We start from the raw sequence: 22,778 nt of genomic DNA, 5'->3' as shown, positions 1-22,778 counted from the left end.
GTTGCTCTGTGGCATGTGGGATCTTCCTGAACCAGGGCTCAAATCCGTGTCCCCTGCATTGGCAGGTGGATTCTTAAACACCGCACCACCAGGGAAGCCCAAACTTGAGTAGTTTTTTAATTAACTGAGTTTTGAGATTTCTTTATGTATTCTGGACACAAGCTCTTCAACATATATATGATTTGCAAATATTTTCTTGCATTTTGGGGTTTGTCTTTGCATTTTGTTAACTGTGTCTTTCACAGAGCAGTTGATTTAATTTTTATGGAGTCCAGTTTATTAATTTTTTTCTTCTTCTGTGGATTGTGCTTTTTGGTGCTGAGAAATACTTGTGTCACCCAAGGTCACAAAGATATTCTGTGTTTTCTTCTAGAAAGGTATTGCATTTAGATCTATAATGCGATTTGAGTTTCTTAAATGTATGGTATGAATAAGGATGGAAGTTCATTTTTTTACATACTGAGTAGCCGGTTGTTTTAGCACTGTTTCTCTGAATTGCCTTTCATCATTCTTGAAAATTAGTTATCATATATGTGGATCTGTTTTTGGAATCTCATGCTGTACGATTGCTCCATTTCTTTAGACCAATACTCCACTATTTTGATTACTTCTGCTTTACAACTACTCTTGAAATCGAACACTGTTAGTGTTCTGATTTTCTACTTTTCAAAGTTTTGACTATTCTAAATCCTTTGTACTTCTATATGAGTTTTAGTATTAGCTTGTCAATATCTACAGATAAGCCTGCTAGGATCTTGATTGCGTTTGCATTCAAACTATAGATTAATTTGGGGAAGATTGACATTTTAACCATATTGACTTTTTGAACCCATCAGCACCTGTATCTCTCCATTTCTTTAGGTCTTCTTTAATTTCTTTCAGCGATGTTCTTTAGTTTTCAACAGACAGGTTGAACAGATACTGTTAATCAGATTTATCTCCATCTTCCATATTTTTTTATGCTATTGTTAATGGTAGTGTTGTCTTAATTTCAGGTTGTGTTTGTCAATTGCTAGTATCCAGAAATACTACTCATTTTTGTGTATCTGTTATTCTAATTGCTTATTTGTAGAATCCATTGGGTTTTCTACATAAACGATCACGTTGTCTGCAGATAAAGCTTTATGTGTTTCTTTTTAATCTGGAGTCCTTTCGTGTCTATTCTTTATTGCATTTGCTATAACCTTCAGTATAGTGTTGAACAGAAGTGAAGAGCTCAGATAACCTTGTTTTTGACCTTGAGGAGAAAGCATATAGTTTTTCATAGTTAAGTATGGTGTTAGCCTTAGTTTTATTTTAATAGACATCCTAAATCAGTGTGAGGAATTTCCTTTCTATTAATAGTCTGCTGAGATTTTTTTTTTTTTAAATTAGGAGTAGATGTCAGAAGTAGATTCTGTCAAATGTGCTTTTTTTGCATTTGTAGAGATGATCATGTAGCTTGTTTGTTGATACGTGAGTTACATCTTTATGTGTGTGTGCTAAAGCAATCTTGCATTCCTGGGTTAAACTCTACTTGGTCGTGATGTTGGATTCAGTTTGCTAAAAGCTTTAGACTTTTTATATCTATGTTCATGAGGGATATTGGTCTATAGTCTTATTTTCTTATCATGTCTTTGGTTTTCATATCGGCATAATTCTGGCTTCATAGAATGATTGGGAAATATAGTTTGCTCTTCAATTTTCTAGAAAAGTTGTGTAGTGCTGGGAATTTCTTTCTTATATTATTTATAGATAGAATCATTAGTGGAGCCATTTTGGCCAGGAGTTTTCTTTATTGGAAGATTTTCAACTACAAATTCAATGTCTTTCATAGGTATAGGGCTATTTAGGTTATCTGTTTTTTCTTGCATGAATTTGTCTTTTAAGGAATTTGTTTCATGTAGGTTGACAAATCTGTTCTTCTAGAATGGATAATAGTGTTCCTTTACTGTCCTTTTGAATTGGTAGTGATGTTCCTCGTTCCTGTTGTTGGTAATCTGTGTCTTTTCTCCACTTTCCTGATCAGTCTTGCTTGAGGTTTATCAATTTTTTTTTGCGGTACGCGGGCCTCTCACTGTTGTGGCCTCTCCCGTTGCGGAGCACAGGCTCCGGACGCGCAGGCTCAGCGGCCATGGCTCACGGGCCCAGCCGCTCCGCGGCATGTGGGATATTCCCGGACCGGGGCACGAACCCGTGTCCCCTGCATCAGCAGGCGGGCTCTCAACCACTGCGCCACCAGGGAAGCCCGAGGTTTATCAATTTTATTGACCTTTTTTGAGCCAGCCTTTGCTTTCATTCATTTTTCTGTATTTTTTCCTACTTTCTATTCCATTGATTTCCACTCTGATCTTTATCATTTCCTTTTCTCTCACTTTGAGTTTAATTTGCTCTTCTGTTTTTTGGTTTTCCTTTTTGTGTCCCTGCTTGAAAATGCCCAACTTAATGAGGTTTAGGTTGGAGCTTTCTCTTTTCTTCGGCTTATATCTGTGGTTCAGGAAAATAAAACTTTTGTAACCTTCAGAGCAGATCAGACTGATATCTGTGCAGGGAACAATTGTGCATACTTTGTCAAAGATTGCCTTTGAGGTAGATTTTATTTTTCTAACAGTTTCAAGATCATGAAATAAAGTATGAAATGAAAACAATGTGTCACTAAGCTAGATGATAAGAGTTTTCTTTCTTACATGTATGAATTGCTATTTTAAAAAAATCTTGATTTTTTTTAGCACTTTCTTGTCCCCCTGCTTGATTTAGGGGATACTGCAGCTTTCTACTACAGACTTTGTTTCTGGTTGATACGGGGAATACTGTGTTCCACCCTTGTTTTTCAGTTTAACAAAAGCATTCTCTGGGTAAATTTTCCTTTGAAAATAAGAATAACACTTCTACAATTTGTGAGCTACTTACTACGTGTTACCCAGTTGTAAGACCTGTTTTGTGTTCCCATGTTGGAGATGGGGAGGTAGAAATGGATACTTATTTCAATATATTGAATACTTTTGTTACCTATATTCTAGCTGTTTCAGTTATGTATCTTAATGATGTTCTCAATGTATCATTAGTCCTGTGTTTGAATTACTGAGATTACTCCATCCACTCTTGGTAGGCACTTAATTTATTACTGATGGAATGATTATTCTACTTTTATGAATCATCTTGTTTGACTAAAAGGTAATTTTGGGATATGCATATAACCTATGGATACATTTCCTCAGTTTAAAAAATAAATATTTTTTAGATAGATGGAAGTTTTGTCTACTAGTTGAGTCCTGATTTTCTCCCTTTCACCAGTTTTGGGCATTTACATTTTAGGTTGATCCATATGAAACTGCCAACATTCAACCCCCTTTGACCTTTGAACAGCAATTTCTTATGCTTCAGCCTATGATATATGGGCCATAAGGCAGACATGTAATTGTTTTGTGTGTTTTTATACTGTAGTGCCCTAGCTCATGTATTACTCTGCAGCTTATTTTTCACCTCAACAGTGTAGCATGTGATTTTCTTCATGGAAATCCGTACAGATTTCTGCCTTGCTGTTTTTTAAATGCTGCATCGTTTGGATTGTTCCTAGTTTTAGTCGTTCCCTAGTGCTGACCAGATAGGTTGCTTACACTTTTCCCATGTTGTCTTTAGGCCTTTGTGACTATAAATTGCTTTTATCGATTACTGTCGTAAAACCATAGAACTGTTCATTAAAACTGCATTTAAAGTCTTTTGCATTGAAAAATTTTATTACTGTAATATGCTCCTTCTATTTATTGATAGTTAGTCTTCTTTCAGTTATTCCTCAAGAACAGTAATTTCTGTTACTTTTCATTTTGACCCTAACCTATTGTGTTTCAGCTCAGTTCTTCCAAGCTATGTTGTAAGCTTTTAAAGCAAAGAGAGTTTATAGTTCTGGCATTGGCTTCCCCATTCTCTTTTTTAGCATCTAATTCAGAGCTTTTTTCATGATAAGCACTCTGGAAATAATTATTAATAAGCCAGTGTGTACTTAGTTGATTTGGTCAAATTTAACCAAGTCCAGAATTGAACGGCTATGGTTGATAATTCTTTGGCTAAGACTGAAATTATGATAAGTTACTCAAAATAATTATATTCTAAAACACTGCTGCCCCCAAAGAAATATGTGAACCATATATGCAATTTAAAACTTCCTAGGGAATTCCCTGATGGTCCAGTGGTTAGGACTCCGTGCTCTCACTACCAAGGGCCAGGGTTTGATTCCTGGTTGGGGAACTAACAGCCTGCAGGCCATGTGGCACAGCCAAAAAATAAACAAATTAAAACAAACAAAAAAACTTCCTAGTAGCTACATTAAAAAAAGAGAGAGGAATAGGTGAAATTTAATTTTAATATATACCTTTTGACCCAGTATATCCAAAATAGTATCATTTCAACATGGAATTTATAAAATACACAGAATTATTTGACCTATATTTACGTTCTTTTTTGTTTGATACTAGGTCTTTAAAATCTGGTGTGTATTTATACTTATAGCTTTATACATCTCATTTTGCTGTACCCCCACTGCAGGTTTTAAGAGTCACTAAAATGGAATGATATGTGTGTGTGTGTGTGTGTGTGTGTGTGTGTGTACATCCATATATAAGTATACACACATACAATTTTTTTGTTTGTTTCTTGATTAGAATTTCTGGTTAATCAGTCTTACTAAAGACATATTTATGTTTTCTCACTTCCTGATCTATGGGGCTTGTAACTCTGAAGAGACACGTGAATTTTAAAAATGCCATAATTTATACTTTTATAGTAGTATCTTGGTAATAATCATCTAATTTGGAATTGTTAGTATAGTCTCTGGCAAAAAAGTTGTATTTTAAACATGAATCTTCTTAAGCTTTTCAGTCAGGTATCATACAGGTGAAGAATATCACTTCCCATTTTGTGTGTTTTGCTTTTCATAGGTGTCTGCTGCAGATATTTCATCGAATAAGGATGAAGAAGAAAACTCTATGCACAATACAGTCGTGTTGTTTTCTAGCAGTGACAAGTTCACTTTGCATCAGGTTTGAACTAAATTGTCTTGCACTTTTTAAAAAAATTACTTTATTAATTAATGGCTGAGTTGGGTCTTTGTTGCTGGGTGTGGGCTTTCTCTAGTTGCAGCGAACGAGGCCTAGTCTTCCATGTGGTGCGCGGGCTTCTCATTGCGGTGGCTTCTCTTGTTGTGGAGCATGGGCTCTAGGCATGCGGGCTTCAGTAGTTGTGGCTCGTGGGCTCTAGATCGCAGGCTGAGTAGTTGTGGCACACAGTCTTAGTTGCTCCGCGGCATGTGGGATCTTCCCAGACCAGGGCTCGAACCTTTGTCCCCTGCATTTGCAGGAGGATTCTTAACCACTGTGCCACCAGGGAAGCCCTGTCTTCCACTTTTGAACTCCTCCTTGCCCATTTCTACTTTATCCCGTATGTACTGCAGTCATTTAATATTTAACTCTAGAGCTATACCAACTGAGAAGGTGCTTTATAAAAATTATAAAATTAGTATATTGGTATAGTCTTAGTTTGGTCTGGAATTTAAAATACGTTAATGTGTTCTTAATTTCAGGATATGTGTGTAGTTTGTGGCAGTTTTGGCCAAGGAGCAGAGGGAAGATTACTTGCCTGTTCTCAGTGTGGTCAGTGTTACCATCCATACTGCGTCAGTATTAAGGTGAGTACACTTAGATTTAATTATTAATGTAAATATGCTTCAGGTTAACAAAAACGTATTGATTTGATTAGTATCATGCTGCTTCCAGTTCTTATAATTAATCAATTATTGTTTGTTAGGATTATTATACATATGTGACAATATTTAAGTACTTTAAATATTAAAGTACACCCTCCACCTCAGCGGCCCCCCCCCCCCCTCCCGCTCCTTCACTGCCTTTTTGGAATCTCAGTTGTGTGCGAAATTGTGTGATATTGTCCTCAGATCACTAACACCTTGTTGTTGGGTTTTTTCCCCCAGTTGTTTTTCTTTCTGTGCTTTAGTTTGTATAGTTCTGTTATGTTCCCAGAATGCACTATTATTATGCAGTATCCAGCCTATTTTTAAGGCCATCCAGTGGGGTTTTTTTTTTTTTGGCTGTATGCGGGCCTCTCGCTGTTGTGGCCTCTCCCCTTGCGGAGCACAGGCTCCGGATGCGCAGGCTCAGCGGCCATGGCTCACGGGCCTAGCTGCTCCGCGGCATGTGGGATCTTCCCGGACCGGGGCACGAACCCGTGTCCCCTGCATTGGCAGGTGGACTCTCAACCACTGTGCCACCAGGGAAGCCCTCATCCAGTGGATTTTTTACCCAGATAATTCTGTTTTTTCATCTCAGTTCCATTCTATAGCTTATACTTACCTTGTGGTTTTAAATTTTTTCTTCACTATGCTTTTTGTTTCAAGTCCTTGAAAAGTTTATAATTGTCTGCTACTTCTATCATCCCTGACATTTTTCATTTTGTATTAACTAATTTTTCATTTTGTAAATGTTTTACAGCTTTCTTTTTAACATCTAGTAATTTTTGATTGAATGTGGACATTGTGCATTGTGATGGTATATTGTTGAGAGTCTAGGTTTTGTTCCTTTAAAACGCAGTGAGATTTTGTTGTGGCAGGCAGTTATTTGTGGATAAGTTTGAACCTTTTGACACTTCTTTGTGTCAAGCTTTGAGGTGAGTCCACAGAGCCTTCACTCTGAGGTGGCTATTCTCAAACTTTTTGGTCTTAGAACCCTTAGCACTCTTAAAAAAGTATTGAGGACCCCAAGGAGATTTTGTCTATGAAGATAATAATGATTGAATATTTACTGTTTTAGAAATTACAGCTGAGAATATTTTAAAACACAAAAATATGCAGACACACCTTCTATAATGCCAATGTAATGATGTTTTATACATCATGTAGCGTCTACAAAACATCACAGAGTGAATTAAAGTGAATAGTTTAGATCACACTTTCCTAACTGCTGTTCTAGCACCAGTTTAATACTTGAGGCATGGCCTTTATGAGGTCTCTGCTGAATTCTCCCTAAACCTTCCCCTTTCTGATCCCTACAGGCCCCCATTCACCAGTGTCTTTTCAGTCTGACTTGGTTGAGATTCAGATGTCTTCCAGCACTGTGTGCACTCTGATATTTATTACAGATTCCCAGGAGCTCTTCTTTACCCTGGTTTTGGGTCCTTGTGTGACCTCCTGGATGTGCAGCTTGGTGTTCAGTCGAAGACTAAAGGGAAATACTGTGTCGATTCCTGGAGTTCTTTCCTTTTTTTTTTTGGAGTTCTTTCTTACTGCTCCCTTCTTTCCAGTGCTCTGTCCTGCACATTCCAACTGCCTCAGCCCCCTGAACTCCAACAGTGTGTCCTAAACTCAGTGAGCCCGTTGTACTTGCCTGGGCTCGTCCTTCCCTGGGGATCATTCTGGAAAAATGGCTCTAGGCAGAATATCATAGGACTCTCCTTGCTTGTTTCCCTCCTCTCAGAAAAAGTCTTACACTGCCTTTTGTCCGCTTTCTGAAAACAAGTGTTTCATAAATTTTGCCCAGTTTTCTAGTGTTTTATGATGGGAGACAGGTCTCGTTTCAGTTACTACAACGTAGTTGAAGCAAATATCCGTTAGACTATAAAACACATCTCTCATACCTTAGACATGATACATGGATGGGGACCCTGGATAATATCTTGGTTCAAAGAGCTCTTAAAAATGAAGATAAAACCAGTTCAATATGAGGCAAAAAGGAGTGGATAGTAGAGCCCTGAAATCTGCACTAAGGGAATTTCAAAGGGTGGGGGGTATTGTTCAAATGTTGAAATACCGCAGAGAGTTCAAATGATAAACACTAGTACGTCATCTAGATTTGGGAGTAAGGTCTTGACTGACTGACTTGAGCAGTTTCACTGGTGGTGGGCAGAGTGACCAGACTGTAGTGTGTTGAAGAGTCACTTTAAACTGAGGGACTTGAGAATTCGGCCATAAAGGACCACAGACTGTGAAACAGGAAAACTTAGTAGGAATGAAGATAAATCATTAAAAAAAATTCTACTCCTTTATCTTCATCTTACCTTTCTTCTAAGCCAGGGGTTGGTAAACTGCCACACAGGCCAAATCTTGCCCACTGCCTATTTTTGTAAGTGAAGTTTTATTGGAACACAGCCATGCTCTTTTGTTTACATACGTCTGTAGTGAGCTTCACACTACAGTGGCACAATTACGTAGTTTTAACATACTGCCTGGCCAGCGAAGTCTAGAATATTTATTATCCTGTCCTTTACAGAAAAAGTTTGCTGGCTACTGCTCTATGCTCCCCTGCTCTTCCTACCCTAGGCTGTTTCTTCCATTTGGGTAAATAATATAACCTGATAATCTAAGACTAATTTAAACATATCAGTAGGCTAATCAAAGTAATAAATATACACGCTTAAGAAGCAAATGTCTTTACGAGCCTTATGGTAACCGACCGACCCGTCTTCCTCTACCTTCACATCTGAGTCCTCTTCCCCACGACGCAACCCCTTTGGGTTCGTTCAGGTCCTTCTTTTTGTAGTTAACTGTACAGCGCTAAATATTATACTCGTGTTACTCCTTTATATGTGTTAGATTTTGTTGACTTGCCTCTATAAATAAATAAATAAATGCTGATTGAGCTCTTAAAATACACCTCCTGCCTTCTCCCAGCATCCTCCCAGTATAGTTGTTTTACTATATTTAGTTAATAAACAATGTTGGCTATGACTCCATAAATGTTCACTGGAGATCTAAATAGTGTACTATGACTTTATTTTGTTTTTCATGGAGTTTTTAATAGCAAGAAGAAAATAATGATTCATGATTCTCCATTAGTTTTTGTTTGTTTTTACCTACTGTGGAAGCATGATCATATCAGATTATTTCAGCAAGTAACTTTTTCTGGGAAAGGCTTAACCCCTTCCACACTCTGCTTTTCCCTGTTCTGAGCTGGGCTGGTAGCTTCTAGGTCTTCTAGGTCTGTTACTCAGTTCTCATCCTCAAACATCTCTGGGATGACATCCTCTTTTGGGTTCATTGCTTTCTAGATCCCACGTCTTCCTTTTTCTTGGTATACACCCTCACTTTGTTCCTCATATCTCATAAGTAACTTCATTAGAAAGGGTACTTGGAAGCTGAATTTTGAGTCTTTGTCTGAAAGGTATTCCACTTTTAACACTTAATTGCTTGTTTAGTTAGATTAAGGATTGTACCTTGAGAAGTATTTTCCTGTAGAATCGGAAACTGTTACACTCTTTTAGCATCCAGAGTTGGAAAGTTTGATGCTACTTTGATAGTTGTTCATTTATTTAACTCTTGTTTTCCTCTCAGGTAGTTTTTTTTTTTTTTTTTTTGCGGTACGCGGGCCTCTCACTGTTGTGGGCTCTCCCGTTACAGAGCACAGGCTCCGGACGCTCAGGCTCAGCGGCCATGGCTCACGGGTCCAGCCGCTCCGCGGCATGTGGGATCCTCCCGGACCGGGGCACGAACCCGTGTCCCCTGCATTGGCAGGCGGACTCTCAACCACTGTGCCACCAGGGAAGCCCTCAAATAGTTTTAAGACCTTATTCTTCATGATCTTAATTTTTATTCTGTATCTTGATTGTTTGCTATTTTGTTATAACACAGGTTCTTTGCGGTCCTTTTTACCTGTAGACTCTAGTCTTTTGAGATCTCTTAGTTTGTTCCAAATTCTTAATACTACATGATGTGGCTGTTTTCTGGAATTTATTAGAAGCATAGAGATTCTCAAATTTTTCCACTTAAGTTAGACCCTTGAGGCAAAGGAGAATAAGCAGAGGGCTGAATATGAACTTAAGAAGTCCTAGCTTCTTAGCCTAAAATCCTCCAAGACCGTAAAATGGCCTTGGGAACTCATGTTGTACCTTAATTTTCTTTGCATTTTTAATATTGATTTTAATATACAAGTCCTTATGCGATGTACACAAGTTTCAGGATCATGAATTCATGAAATGTCATAGATTGAAGCTTTATCAATACATTTTCAAGTCCTGTGTTAACAATAATGGGGTCATTTACTTGTTTTCTTTAAAAACCAGTTACCACATCTATCAAGTGGACATAAAATCCAGAGCACAAGGTAGTTACATAAACTAAAAAAGCCATTAAAATATGGATCCCTTTATATTATTCTGTCCAATAGGCAGACTCCGAAAAGTACGTGAACGTGGTCACCCCGGAATTGGGCCACTGTTGGTGCTCAGTAAATGTTAGTTGCTTTTGCCTCTTTTCTGCTCCTAGGTATGTAAGCCCCGTGTTCATTTGGCGCTTGATCAGATGTGGCGTATTTGATCGCGTTTGCATGAGGGGTAGGTTAACGTATGAATCACACGGCTTGGTTGTTTCTTTTGCAGATCACGAAAGTGGTTCTGAGCAAGGGTTGGAGGTGTCTGGAATGCACTGTGTGTGAGGCCTGTGGGAAGGCGACAGACCCAGGAAGACTCCTGCTGTGCGACGATTGTGACATAAGTTATCACACCTACTGCTTGGACCCGCCACTGCAGACAGTTCCCAAAGGAGGCTGGAAGTGCAAATGGTACCCTAGGACTTACGTTTCCCTTGTAGACTTTTTAAGTTCAGAACTTCCCACAATGCTTTAGTTTTCACAAATCAGCAGCAACTGCTTAATTGCGTGATACCTGTTTACAATCATCGACACCACTAACCGGAAGATTTTTCGAATGTGCATTAAATACTTTCCCCCTGTTCTGTTCTTGTGTAGCTTCTTGAATTTCAGTAACTAAATAACCGAGTAAATAAAATTGAGACTTGTGGGGTGTTGGGTTTCAGGTGTGTGTGGTGCAGACACTGCGGAGCGACATCTGCAGGTCTGAGATGTGAATGGCAGAACAACTACACACAGTGTGCTCCGTGTGCAAGCCTGTCCTCCTGCCCCGTCTGCTACCGAAACTATAGAGAAGAAGACCTTATTCTGCAGTGTAGACAATGCGATAGGTATTGTGCTGTTTTTTTCTTCATCTTTTGTAAGCTTTTCTCTCTTAAATATAGCAAAAGGAAATTGAAAAATAACTTTCTTCTATCTTAACGGTAAGAAGTAAGAGTTTTCCTTTCCAGATTTTTAGTCAGCTAGAAGCTTAACAGAAGTTTTCTGTTTCATATTCTCAGTTCTAGGCTAAACATTTTTCACTTGGGGCTTTCTGAGGGTTGAGGTCTTTGATTTCAGTGGTATGTTATTGTGCTCTGTTAGCACCGTACATGTAATATTAGTAATCATATTATTTCATCAGTAGTATGGGATTCTCAGGATTCTGCCTACCAATTCTTTGTTCTAAGGCAGGGTAACTTTTATTTCCCAGTGACCGTTCATTATCAGTTACACAAGCTCTGTCTACTCCACAGTAGGTGCATCACCTGGACCACATACGTGCTGCACCACTCCGTTATGTGAATTCCTTTCTACTTACCCTAACTAGCTTCCGTGCTGTCTCTGAAATACTCAGTATTTTGTCATAAAGCAATTATCCCATCCTCATATAATGTGCTTTTGCTTCGTTCATAGTACTTGTTCTCATTGCTTTTTTCTTCTTCTCAGCTCTGACAGTTTTTTGGGGTCGATAGGAATGGTTAGAGAGGGGTGACATGGGCTAGGTGGGAGGAGCACATGAGACTTGGGGGCTTTAAGGTTGGAGGCTGTCAGTTCCTGTTGCAGTTTTTAAAAGGAAGCCATCCTCAGTATATTTCTTCTTTTTTTAATGTATGAATATGGTCTTTCTAGATGGATGCATGCAGTTTGTCAAAACTTAAATACTGAAGAGGAAGTGGAAAATGTAGCAGACATTGGTTTTGATTGTAGCATGTGCAGACCCTATATGCCTACATCAAATGGTAAGCAAATGATTTAAATGGTGAGTCTGTGCTCTTGGATTGATACAACTCACTTGTGCCTGCTGTCCTTAATCAGTGAGTGGGCTTAACTGTACTTCTTTTTCTCTTTTTGTGAAACTATTATTTGGACAAGTATTTTATGAAAAATAAGTTACTTTTCATTTTTAATTAACTCTCATTATCCCAGTAATATGTTAAAACAATCTACTTACATAAAGGAAGTAAATTAAGAATATATTTTAGCTATAAGGTGTAATTTTTGCTTTCAAGAATCATAATCTTGGGGACTTCACTGGTGGTGCAGTCGTTAAGAATCTGCCTGCCGGTGCAGGGGACATAGGTTCAATCCCTGGTCTAGGAAGATCCCACATGCCTCGGAGCAACTAAGCCTGAGCGCCACAACTACTGAGCCTGCGCTCTAGAGCCCGTGAGCCACAACTACTGAGCCCGCATGCCACAACTACTGAAGCCTGCAAGCCTAGAGCCCGTGTTCCACAACAAGAGAAGGCACCACAATGAGAAGCCCGCGCACTGCAACGAAGAGTAGCCCCCGCTCGCCGCAACTAGAGAAATGCTGCGCACAGCAACGAAGACCCAACGCAGCCAAAAATAAATAAATACATAAATAAATAAATTTATTTTAATTTTTTTTAGGTGTCCCTTTAAAAAAATTTTTTTTAACATCTTTATTGCAGTATAATTGCTTTACACTGTTGTTTTAGTTTCTGCTGTATGACAAAGTGAATCAGGTATACGTATACATATATCCCCTCCCTCTTGCGTCTCCCTCCCACCCTCCTTATCCCACCCCTCTAGGTGGTCACAAACCACCGAGCTGATCTCCCTGTGCTATGTGGCTGCTATCTATTTTACATTTGGTAGTGTATATATGTCAGAGCTACTCTCTCACTTCGTCCCAGCTTACCCTTCCCCCTCCCCATATCCTCAAGTCCATTCTCTACGTCTGCATCTTTATTCCATCCTGCCCCTAGGTTATTCAGAACTTTTTTTTTTTTTTAGATTCCATATATGTGTTAACATACGGTATTTGTCTTTCTCTTTTTGACTTCACTCTGTATGACAGACGCTAGGTCCATCCACCTCACTACAAATAACTCAATTTCGTTTCTTTTTATGGCTGAGTAATATTCCATTGTATATATGTGCCACATCTTCTTTATCCATTCATCTGTCGATGGGCACTTAGGTTGCTTCCGTGTCCTGGCTATTGTAAATAGTGCTGCAGTGAACATTGTGGTACATGACTCTTTTTGAATTATGGTTTTCTCAGGGTATATGCCCAGTAGTGGGATTGCTGGGTCATATGGTAGTTCTATTTTTAGTTTTTTAAGGAACCTCCATACTGTTCTCCAGAGTGGCTGTATCAATTTACATTCCCACCTACAGTGCAACAGGGTTCCCTTTTCTCCACACCCTCTCCAGCATTTATTGTTTGTAGATTTTTTTGATGATGGCCATTCTGACTGGTGTGAGGAGATACCTCAGTGTAGTTTTGATTTGCATTTCTCTAATGATTAGTGATGTTGAACATCTTTTCATGTGTTTGTTGGCAGTCTGTATGTCTTCTTTGGAGAAATGTCTATTTAGGTCTTCTGCCCATTTTTGGATTGGGTTGTTTGGTGTTTCTGATATTGAGCTATGTGAGCTGCTTGTATATTTTGGAGATTAATCCTTTGTCAGTTGCTTCGTTTGCAAATATTTTCTCCCATTCTGAGGGTTATCTTTTCATCTTGTTTATGGTTTCCTTTGCTGTGCAAAAGCTTCTAAGTTTCATTAGGTCCCATTTGTTTATTTTTATTTCCATTTCTCTAGGAGGTGGGTCAGAAAGGATCTTGCTGTGATTTATGTCATAGAGTGTTCTGCCTATGTTTTCCTCTAAGAGTTTTATAGTGTCTGGCCTTACATTTAGGTCTTTAATCCATTTTCAGTTTATGTTTGTGTATGGTGTTAGGGAGTGTTCTAATTTCATTCTTTTACATGTAGCTGTCCAGTTTTCCTAGCACCACTTATTGAAAAATAAATAAAATAAATAAATTTATTTTAAAAAAGACTCATAATCTTGTAGTTATTAGCAATACATAGGAATCCAGTACATTGGTTCTTTATCTTTACCAGTTTTTCTTCCATGATGTTGTGTATTTCCTCCACCATTTCTCTTTGTTGTTTTAAAGGCAGCTTTTAATCCTATTTAATTTAATTCTATTTAGTTTTCAAGCATTTATTTTAGTAAAATGGGTACAGTAGTAGAAACTTTAATCATATGTAAATCTTTAAATACACCTTACCTTTTGTGAAAAAATCACGAGTTTTTGTTTTTGTTTTTGTTTTTTTTCCATTTCAGTGCCTTCCTCAGACTGCTGTGAATCTTCACTTGTAGCACAAATTGTCACAAAAGTGAAAGAGCTAGGTAAAATCTGAAATGCTTTCCTTGACTGTTCTTTACAAAAAGCAAAGAAATGCTTTTATATAACTGAATTGTGACACGTTACACGAATCCTGCCTTACTCATGTGGGTGTTCAGTGTAAATTTCCTAATGTTGGTAATCATTTCTGTAATTACATACAAAATGTCTGTCTTTCCCAGCTTTAGTGGGACAGTATTCCTACAGATCTCACCAAATTGGCAGTGAAAATAACCACTTTTGAAATAACCGTTAACTACATACTTGTTTTGGTTTCATTGATACATTATTGTGTTTAGTTATCAGTTAGACTAGACAATAAGGCCTAGTTAGCAAAGAGATTTCTTCAGAATTCATTCTCTTACTATTTTTTTCTGTAATAGATCAGCCTAGAATAGTAACTAACATGATATTCTTATTAAACTCATTCTTTTGCCTACTTCTATTTGATATCATCTGATACAAAAACATTTGGATCGTACAGAAATTTTTCTAATGAACAGCAATTTTGTACACTTAAATTTTTGCAGAATTTCTGCTTATTTACTGCCTCTCCTTGTAAGTGATTATACTGATGCTTTGATTTCCAAATGGGCTTATGGAGTATTTTTGTTTCTCTTCTGTAAATTGATCCTCACCTTTTAGTCTGAAAGGATACTCTAGGAAAAGGCTCATAGTCGAGTGACTGAAGCATTGCTTTTAGCTTCCGTGCTTTCTTTTTAAATCCCTGTATTGATACATGAAAATAGAAATGCCAGGAAGACCATTTAGAAACAAACTTACAACCTTTCTCTCTATAATTCAAGGAGGTTTGACCAGCTATGCTTACTTTTAACTGAATACTGTTAATTATTTGTGCATTTCGTAGGTAATTGGTTTATAGAAGTCACATTCCCTTGACATGGTCCTTATGGAACAATAATCAACTTATCAATCAAAATTAAAATGAAAGTTTTAATTTGTATCCTTGGGATATTGTAATTTTAGATCCACCCAAGACCTACACCCAGGATGGTGTATGTTTGACTGAATCAGGGATGACTCAGTTACAGAGCCTCACAGTTACTGTTCCAAGAAGAAAACGGTCAAAACCAAAGTTGAAGTTGAAGATCATAAATCAGAATAGCGTGGCCGTCCTTCAGACCCCTCCAGACATCCAATCAGAGCATTCAAGGGATGGTGAAATGGATGATAGTCGAGGTAATACTTACATATTTTCCATGGAATATGTTTGCAAAAATAAAGAATATAAAAGAGCTTTTAAAATTATTTGATTTATCTAAGGGTAGATCCTGCTGACTTAGAAGGTAACCCTTGGTGTGACACTGTCCTGCGTCAGTGGTCTTCTGAGACCTTGCCTTTTCAGGTTCTCTTCGTTTCATGTATCCTAGAACAGACCTATATTACAGAAATTTCCAGGAGCACCATATCTTCGAAGGTCACAGATCTTTTCAGATCTTTTCGGGGTTTGCCAGACAGCTGCATAAACCTCTTCAGATGCTGTGAACTTGGATTTCATGGTTAAGTTAAAGTAGAACTCCATGCAATCTAGAAATGAAAGACCATCATTAATGTTCAAATATAAGCTTATATTCACAGATACTCATCATAAACCATCTGTTTATAAACATTTTCTTGATCAGGTTTTTCTGGCTGAATTTTCTTGAGATGAAAAAATAATTTTAGTGGCATTAAATTCAACATGAGTTTTATTTTTGCTTTTCTCTGAAGAAGATCGCCATAGGCTTGTTTGTTTTTAGGGTGGTTATTTCTTTTCAGTTGATTCAAAAATAAAGTAATAGTTGCTTTTGTTCCATCACATCTTATCATTTACCAGTATTTATTGAATGCCTGCTGTGTGCCAGATGTTGGAAGTTAAGTCAATGAGCAAAGCAGATAAAATTCTCTGCTCATGGAACTTACATTTTAATGTTAGGAGAAAAGATCATTAAAAATACATAACATAATAAGTTAATAAAGATGTGTTTGGCAAGTGCTGTTGAGAGGACTTGGGAGCACAGACAGTGGGCTGAGGGCCCAGATGAACTGGAAGCCATATTTAAGCACCGACTTTAAAGAGTTGAGTGAGCCTCTCGATTATCTGAGGGAAGAGACAACGGGAAAGACCCTGAGTGGGATGTGCCTATAACATTTGCTGAACATTGTGGGGAACAGTGTGTCCAGCACAGTGAGCAAAGGGATAAAGGCCTGTGATGAGATCAGAGTTGTGAGGAGAAGTGGGGTGACTCAGTAGGTCCTGTAGGACCATAAAGGTGATGCTTAAGGCATTTACTGTAAATGGAATGGGAGGTTGTTTGGAGGTATCTGATGAGAACAGTGGCAAAATCTTACTTATAGTTTAAAAGGAGCACTGCTGTGATGTAAACAGACTTTTAAGCCCAAGAGTTGTAGCAAGCAGTTCAGGCAGGAGGCTCTTGCAGCCGTCCAGGTGAGAGTTGATGGTGGCTTAGAATGGGTCTGTGTGTGCTCCTCTTACTTTATCAACTAATCCTCACATTTCTTTTGCAGTAGTGTGTTTTGGGATCTGTGTGGTTGGAGAAAAGCTTTCTGATGCTTATGTATAACTCATTTTCAAGTACTATTGAACAGAAGTTCATTTTGAAGTTTTAAGTGATTTGAGGCTTGTGAAGAAGTAGCCTGTGTATCTGGGAGGAATTGACCTGATTTTACCATCAGCCAAAGTACAGTGAAGAATTGCAGTTTCTGAGGGTATCAGAAAATGCCTGAAGAATGGTTCCATAGTCCCTTAAATCTGAGAAATGCTGCATTTCACAGAATTTGAAAGGTTTCCTGGTAGTACACACTAATTCCCAAAGCATGAAATTATAGAGGGAAGAAATGTTTGTTGATGTTTGTTTAAAAACAAAACATCAATAGAAAGACCCGAGAAGGTTTTCCCTATAACTACCCTTCTGTAAAACAACACTGTGAGAAATGGTAGATATTTCTGCAGCTGTACAGTTTCCAAATTGAGGCTGCCAGCAGGGAGATCCCCATAGAAGTAATACTGTCCATCATATTATACACATAATACATATGTAATTTTAGATTCCACAGGAGTCGACGAAGTCCACATGAACTTGTGATGCTCCTGAAATATTGCAGCAATACTCACCTTTTTGGGGGTTTTTTTGTTCATTTTTAAACTCTTCTGATAAACGTTTCTTAAGGAAAATGTCATAAACAATCACCTTAGCATATCAGAAACAAACTTGTGCAATAAAAGCAGGCTCCTGGGGTCTGGATAGCCTGTTAGTGCAAAAAAACCCAAATCTAAAGAAAATAAAACTGCTATCTGTGTCTCAAGAGTGGGAGCGCAGGGGGTGGGGGGGAAAAAGTGGGAACACGGGGACTTCCCAGGTGGTGCAGTGGTTCAGAATCCACCTGCCAGTTCAGGGGACATGGGTTCTATCCCTCCTCCGGGAACATCCCACATGCCGTGGAGCAAGTAGGCCCGTGCAACACACCTACTGAGCCTGCACTCTAGAGCCTGTGAGCCACAACTGCTGAGCCTGCGTGCCGAAACTACTGAAGCCCGCGCACCTAGAGCCCGTGCTCCGCAACAAGAGAAGCCATCGCAATGAGAAGCCCGTGCTCCACAACAAGAGAAGCCATCGCAATGAGAAGCCCGCGCACCGCAACCAAGAGTAGCCCCCACTCGCTGCAACTAGAGAAAGCCCGCGCGCAGCAACGAAGACCCAGTGCCCACAAAAATAAATAAATAAATTTATTAAAAAAAAAAAAAAAGATGAGTGGGAGCACAGTGCTTCCCTCTCAGTTGCTGCCCCCCGTGGACCCTCACAGCACGGTGGGGACATCGGGAGGTGGGGAGTGAGACCGCGCCCAGGCTGTGGCAGGCATGGTGTGGGGCAGATTGAGAGGAGAGGAAGCAGCCGGGTGGGTCGGTTATCACCTCCTGCAATTTGTTAACGGTCATTTCCTCAATGCTTTAAATTTTGTTTGGGGGCAAGTAATATATTCACATGTTTTTAAACTGCACAAGAATAAGGGTGTTTCTCTTTTCCCTGTCCTGCCAGTTCACTTCTCCAGACGCAGCCATTCTTTGTGTCCTTCCAGAGGTGTTTTGTTCATGTACAAGCACATGGATATATATTTTGTGTTCCTTTTGTCTTGCTGTTCTTGCTTTTATGTTATTCTTCATTTTTCATGGCCTCATTTTTCATATTCCTTTGTATGGATGTAAGTAACTCAGTTCCCAAACTGATAAGACCTTTAGGGGTTTTGTTTGTTTGTTTTTTCAGTCTTTTATTGTGTGTTTCCTGAGATTTCATGTATTCCTCGTTTCTCTCCCTCACTTTTGGTGGGCATACCTTCTGTTGTTTCTTGAGAGAGAATGCATGGAAGGTAAATTTGAGAGGTTATGTACTTCTGAAAATGTACCCTCCCACCTGACTGATCTTTTCCAGGTTGGAATTCATTTTCCCTTCAGCATTTTGAAGTCATCGATCCAGTGTCTTTTAGTTCCTGGTATATAGGGAACTTGATACTTTTTATATGATCCGTGTTCTCTCTGGAAGCTCTTGGGATTTTAGGAAATTCTTTGTCTGCAGTGTTCTGAAATTTGGTGAAGATATGTCTATTTCAGTCTGTTAGGGATGTTTTTCCTTTCTTTTGTCAGGCACTGAGTGGTCCCTTTCGTCTGCCATCTCATACCCCTCAGCGTTAGGAAATGTTCTTGAAGCCATTGATTCTCCCCCTCGGTGCCCCGTCTTCTTTTTCTTGACCCTGCTATCCAGATGTGAGACCCACTCAGCCCATTCTCCCTGTCTTTTCTCTCCTCCTTTCTAGCTCAGGTCTTTGCGTTTTACTCTAAAAATTTTTCTATCCCTCTACTGATTTTCATTTTTGTTTTGTTTTCAAATATCATGGATTAATTTCCAAGAGCTTTCTTTCCTTCCTTTGCATGTTCCTTTTCATAGCATCCTGTTCTTGCCTCATGAATGTTTTATCTTACCTGTTGGAGGATTGAAAAATTTTTTCTAATGTTTTCTTTTTCCTGCCTAATCTTTCAATTCCCAGTTGCATTTTGTGGTCTCAGGTCTCTATCTTTCATGTGATAGATAATCCTTGGTTTTCCGTGTGTGATTAAAAGTGAGGACTAAAAGTGGTGATTGGAAAAATAAATAATTTTTAAAAAAAATAAGGAATGAGTGATTAAAAATGATGAAAATCTTCGAGTTTGTGGGTGGTATTTGTTGGCTAAGCTTTTGTGATCTGTGCTCACTATTTGGAAAATCCCCTAGTGTCAGTACCTTTAGACATTTCTCTTGGACTGGTCAGGTTTCCCAGAAGAATCTTCCTGTCTCCTGCTTGGACAGTAGAGGTTTAGCTGCTGGCTTTCTGGGAGTTTAGTGGGGAAAGGCCCCAGGGGAGAGAGGGTCAGCATTTAACATGCCTGTAGTCACTTAATCCTGTTTTCAGTCCGTGACCCCAGTGTTGAGTTTGAGTGTCTGAGTCCCATATCCTGTGAGTGGGAATGGCAGCCTCACAGTGTGTGAAGTTGGGAAGGTCATAGGGATTATGGCTTCTGTAGTTAATATGATATAAAACTCTCTTTGCTTTAGCTGCCTCCCACCCATTTCCAAAGGTACCTGGCTCTGCCAGTTCTTCAACCTTTTGAGGATTGTGATAAAGTTGGATTTTTTTCTTGGTTCCTTCCACTTTCAACTGAGAATTTGTATTTCCTGAGTCAGTTTTCATCTGTCATTCTCTTTCCAAAATTGTGGCTTTTCTTCTTTCCTGTTTTTTCTGTCTTTGTTGGTTTATCTTTTAAAAATAGATTGCTTTACTGTACGTAGGGTTTTGGGAGAGTGAAATTAGATGCATGAATTTAGTCTACCATCTTAAACGTAAATTCCCTCTCATATATTTCAGTGGGTTTATTTTAAGGTAAATAATTGCTAGCTTGTTACCTTTGGTGTTTGCTAAGTTTCAGTAAATAAATAAATAGATAAAATTTTCATGGTTTAATCTTAGCTGTAGAAAGCAGTTATCAGATTGTTATAGAATTGACCTTAAACACTGACCTAATATTATTGAAAACAAATACACTACTCATGGTATTACAGAAATATGCATAATACTTAGAATATTGAAGAAAAGTGTTAACAATTTATTGTTAAATGTATTTGATAACTTTTTTTTTCCCCTAAAGCACAGCGTAAAGCATATACAGCTTGAAAAGTTTTGATTACCATGATTTTAAAACAGCATTCCTCTCTAGGAACTGAGCTTTTGTATGCATTACTTAGTTTCATCGTTTACTTACATTTGGTGAAAAATTTGTTGAACGCCTATTACGTACCGTGCTAAGGATGCAGCTGTTAATAAGAGTCTTAGATAAGGAGAATATAGTCTAGCAAGGAAACAGACATTGAAAGAACCAATTAAAATAAAGCATAATGTTAACGTACAGGAGCATGCATAACTGTGGGAATTCTCAAAGAAAGTGATGGTTATAAAATCCTGAGGGCTTCCCTGGTGGCACAGTGGTTAAGAATCCACCTGCCAATGCAGGGGACACGGGTTCGAGCCCTGGTCCGGGAAGATCCCACATGCCACGGAGCACCTAAGCCCGTGAGCCACAACTACTGAGCCCTTGCACCACAACTACTGAAGCCTGCACGCCTAGAGCCCGTGCTCCACGACAAGAGAAGCCACTGCAATGAGAAGCCCGCGCACCACAACAAAGAGTAGCCCCTACTCGCCACAGCTAGAGAAAGCCCGCGTGCAGCAACAAAGACCCAACGAAGCCCAAAAAAAAAAAAAAAAAAAATCCTGAAAGATGGGTAGGTGGAAGGTGGCAGAGGTGGGGAGGCAGTGGACAGGGAGCTTGATGTGCTCAGGGAGCTGAGCGTAGCTTGCATAGCGGGAGTGAGATGAAGCTGGAGAGTTCACAGGACACTGTTATAATGGGCCTTACCATTTGGATTTCATTTTGAGGCCACTAGGAAGACATTAAAGGATTTTTAAGCAGAAAATTGATACTTTTCAATTGATAAATTGATATTTATAGAAACATCATTTAGGCTGCAATTTAAAGAACTGATTGGAGAGGAGGGTAAGCATGGAGGCAAGGCAGAACAGGCGGGGAGGGAATGCAGTAAGTCAAGATTGGACTCAGGTGGTAGTTGAGGGACATGGAATGTCCTTGGGAGATACTGAGGAGTCCTGATTGAACGAGAAAAGAAATTAGGAATTGTCAAGGCTGTCTCCTGGGAATCTGCCTCCTGCATGGTACGTTTCCATGTCTTTTAATGATGATAGGTAAATCCTGGGAAAGGGAGAAGGTTCATCTTAAAGTAGTAGTTCAATTTTGTATATAAAGTTTTCAGTAACTAGGTAATGTCTAATTACAGATTAGTTGGAGCTCAAGAGAGTTGTAGGCTAGAGAGACAGCCTTGGGGTCCTGGACCTGAAGATACAATTAAAAGCAAGGGAATGATAGGTTAAGTGCAGATTGATTTATAATTGTCTTTGGGAGCATTCTCTGTGTGTTTCCCCTTCTCTGATTCTTATGTTTCATTTCCTGAGAACATTGCACTAATTAGCATGAGTTCTGCAGCCCTTAGGGGGCCTTTTCTGTCTCTGTACTTCCCCTGTCAACCGGGATGCATGATTAGAATGGCTCGGCAGCCACTTTGCTTTGTATTTCCTGTTACATAGGAATTGTGTATTTGATAGCTTTTTCAATTTTATCTGTATGTTTACTTTTTTCCAGAAGGAGAACTTATGGATTGTGATGGAAAATCAGAATCTAGTCCTGAACGGGAAGCTGTGGATGATGAAACTAAGGGAGTAGAAGGAACAGAGGGTGTCAAAAAGAGAAAAAGGAAACCATACAGACCAGGTATAGTGCCTGAGCTAGACATCTTAATATAATCAAAACTTAGTTAATTTAAGAAAAATATAATATTGAGGGCTTCAAATATAATGAAATAATCAGGATGAAATATAACTTCTTAAGAACTCTCTAAGCTGAAACTTAGAGAGTTTTTTTAGGCTGCGCCGTGCGGCCTGCGGATCTCAGTTCCCCGACCAGGGATCGAACCTGGGCCCTGCTGCATTGGGAGCGCAGGGTCTTAACCACTGGACTGCTCGGGAAGTCCCCAGAACTTGTAGGCTTTTTTAGGCAGTTATTAATGTCTGTTTACCAGTGAATGAGGTAGTTTATTGAATCAGTTCAATCTTTATTCTTCTGATGGCTTATATTTTATTGGTAAGAGTGATCTAAATACCTTCTGATGTGTAAGGAAAAACTGTGCTTGTTTTCTGCTAGACCTTAAAAGGTAACCTTCCTTACAGATGAGCCACATTTATAACAAGGGCCTAGATTAGCTTCGTCCAAATCACTGTATGAAAATGATTTCATTTCTTCGTAATTATGAGGCTTATAAGTGCACCTACTTTTTTAGACACTGCCAAATTCCTTCCAGGAACTTATAGTTAAATGTTGGGGTTTTTTTGTT

General features: G+C 38.9%; 1 protein-coding gene across 13 annotated transcripts in view; it reads left to right on the top strand.

The window, feature by feature from the left end:
- The window catches only part of KMT2C (lysine methyltransferase 2C), a 216,032-nt gene that overhangs the window by 121,046 nt on the left and 72,208 nt on the right, over positions 1-22,778 (top strand). For 11 of the 13 annotated variants that reach the window (XR_003795262.1, XM_029233804.1, XM_029233802.1 and 8 more), the window contains 8 exons: positions 4,914-5,015; positions 5,555-5,659; positions 10,354-10,535; positions 10,790-10,954; positions 11,736-11,845; positions 14,208-14,273; positions 15,256-15,468; positions 22,031-22,159. Coding sequence is in view for 12 of the 13 variants with exons in the window: in XM_029233804.1 (XP_029089637.1) it covers positions 4,914-5,015; positions 5,555-5,659; positions 10,354-10,535; positions 10,790-10,954; positions 11,736-11,845; positions 14,208-14,273; positions 15,256-15,468; positions 22,031-22,159 (1,072 nt within the window). In the remaining variant the exon portion in view is untranslated. The remainder of the gene's footprint in view (positions 1-4,913; positions 5,016-5,554; positions 5,660-10,353; positions 10,536-10,789; positions 10,955-11,735; positions 11,846-14,207; positions 14,274-15,255; positions 15,469-22,030; positions 22,160-22,778) is intronic. The other 2 variants (XM_029233805.1, XM_029233809.1) reach the window with 2 other exon arrangements.

Source organism: Monodon monoceros, unplaced genomic scaffold, assembly GCF_005190385.1.
Source record: "Monodon monoceros isolate NGI ecotype Baffin Bay Population unplaced genomic scaffold, NGI_Narwhal_1 Super_Scaffold_2, whole genome shotgun sequence".
In the NCBI taxonomy this organism is placed as follows: Eukaryota; Metazoa; Chordata; class Mammalia; order Artiodactyla; family Monodontidae; genus Monodon; species Monodon monoceros.
Note: the sequence above shows the minus strand (reverse complement) of the source record. Positions and strands in the feature narration are given on the sequence as shown.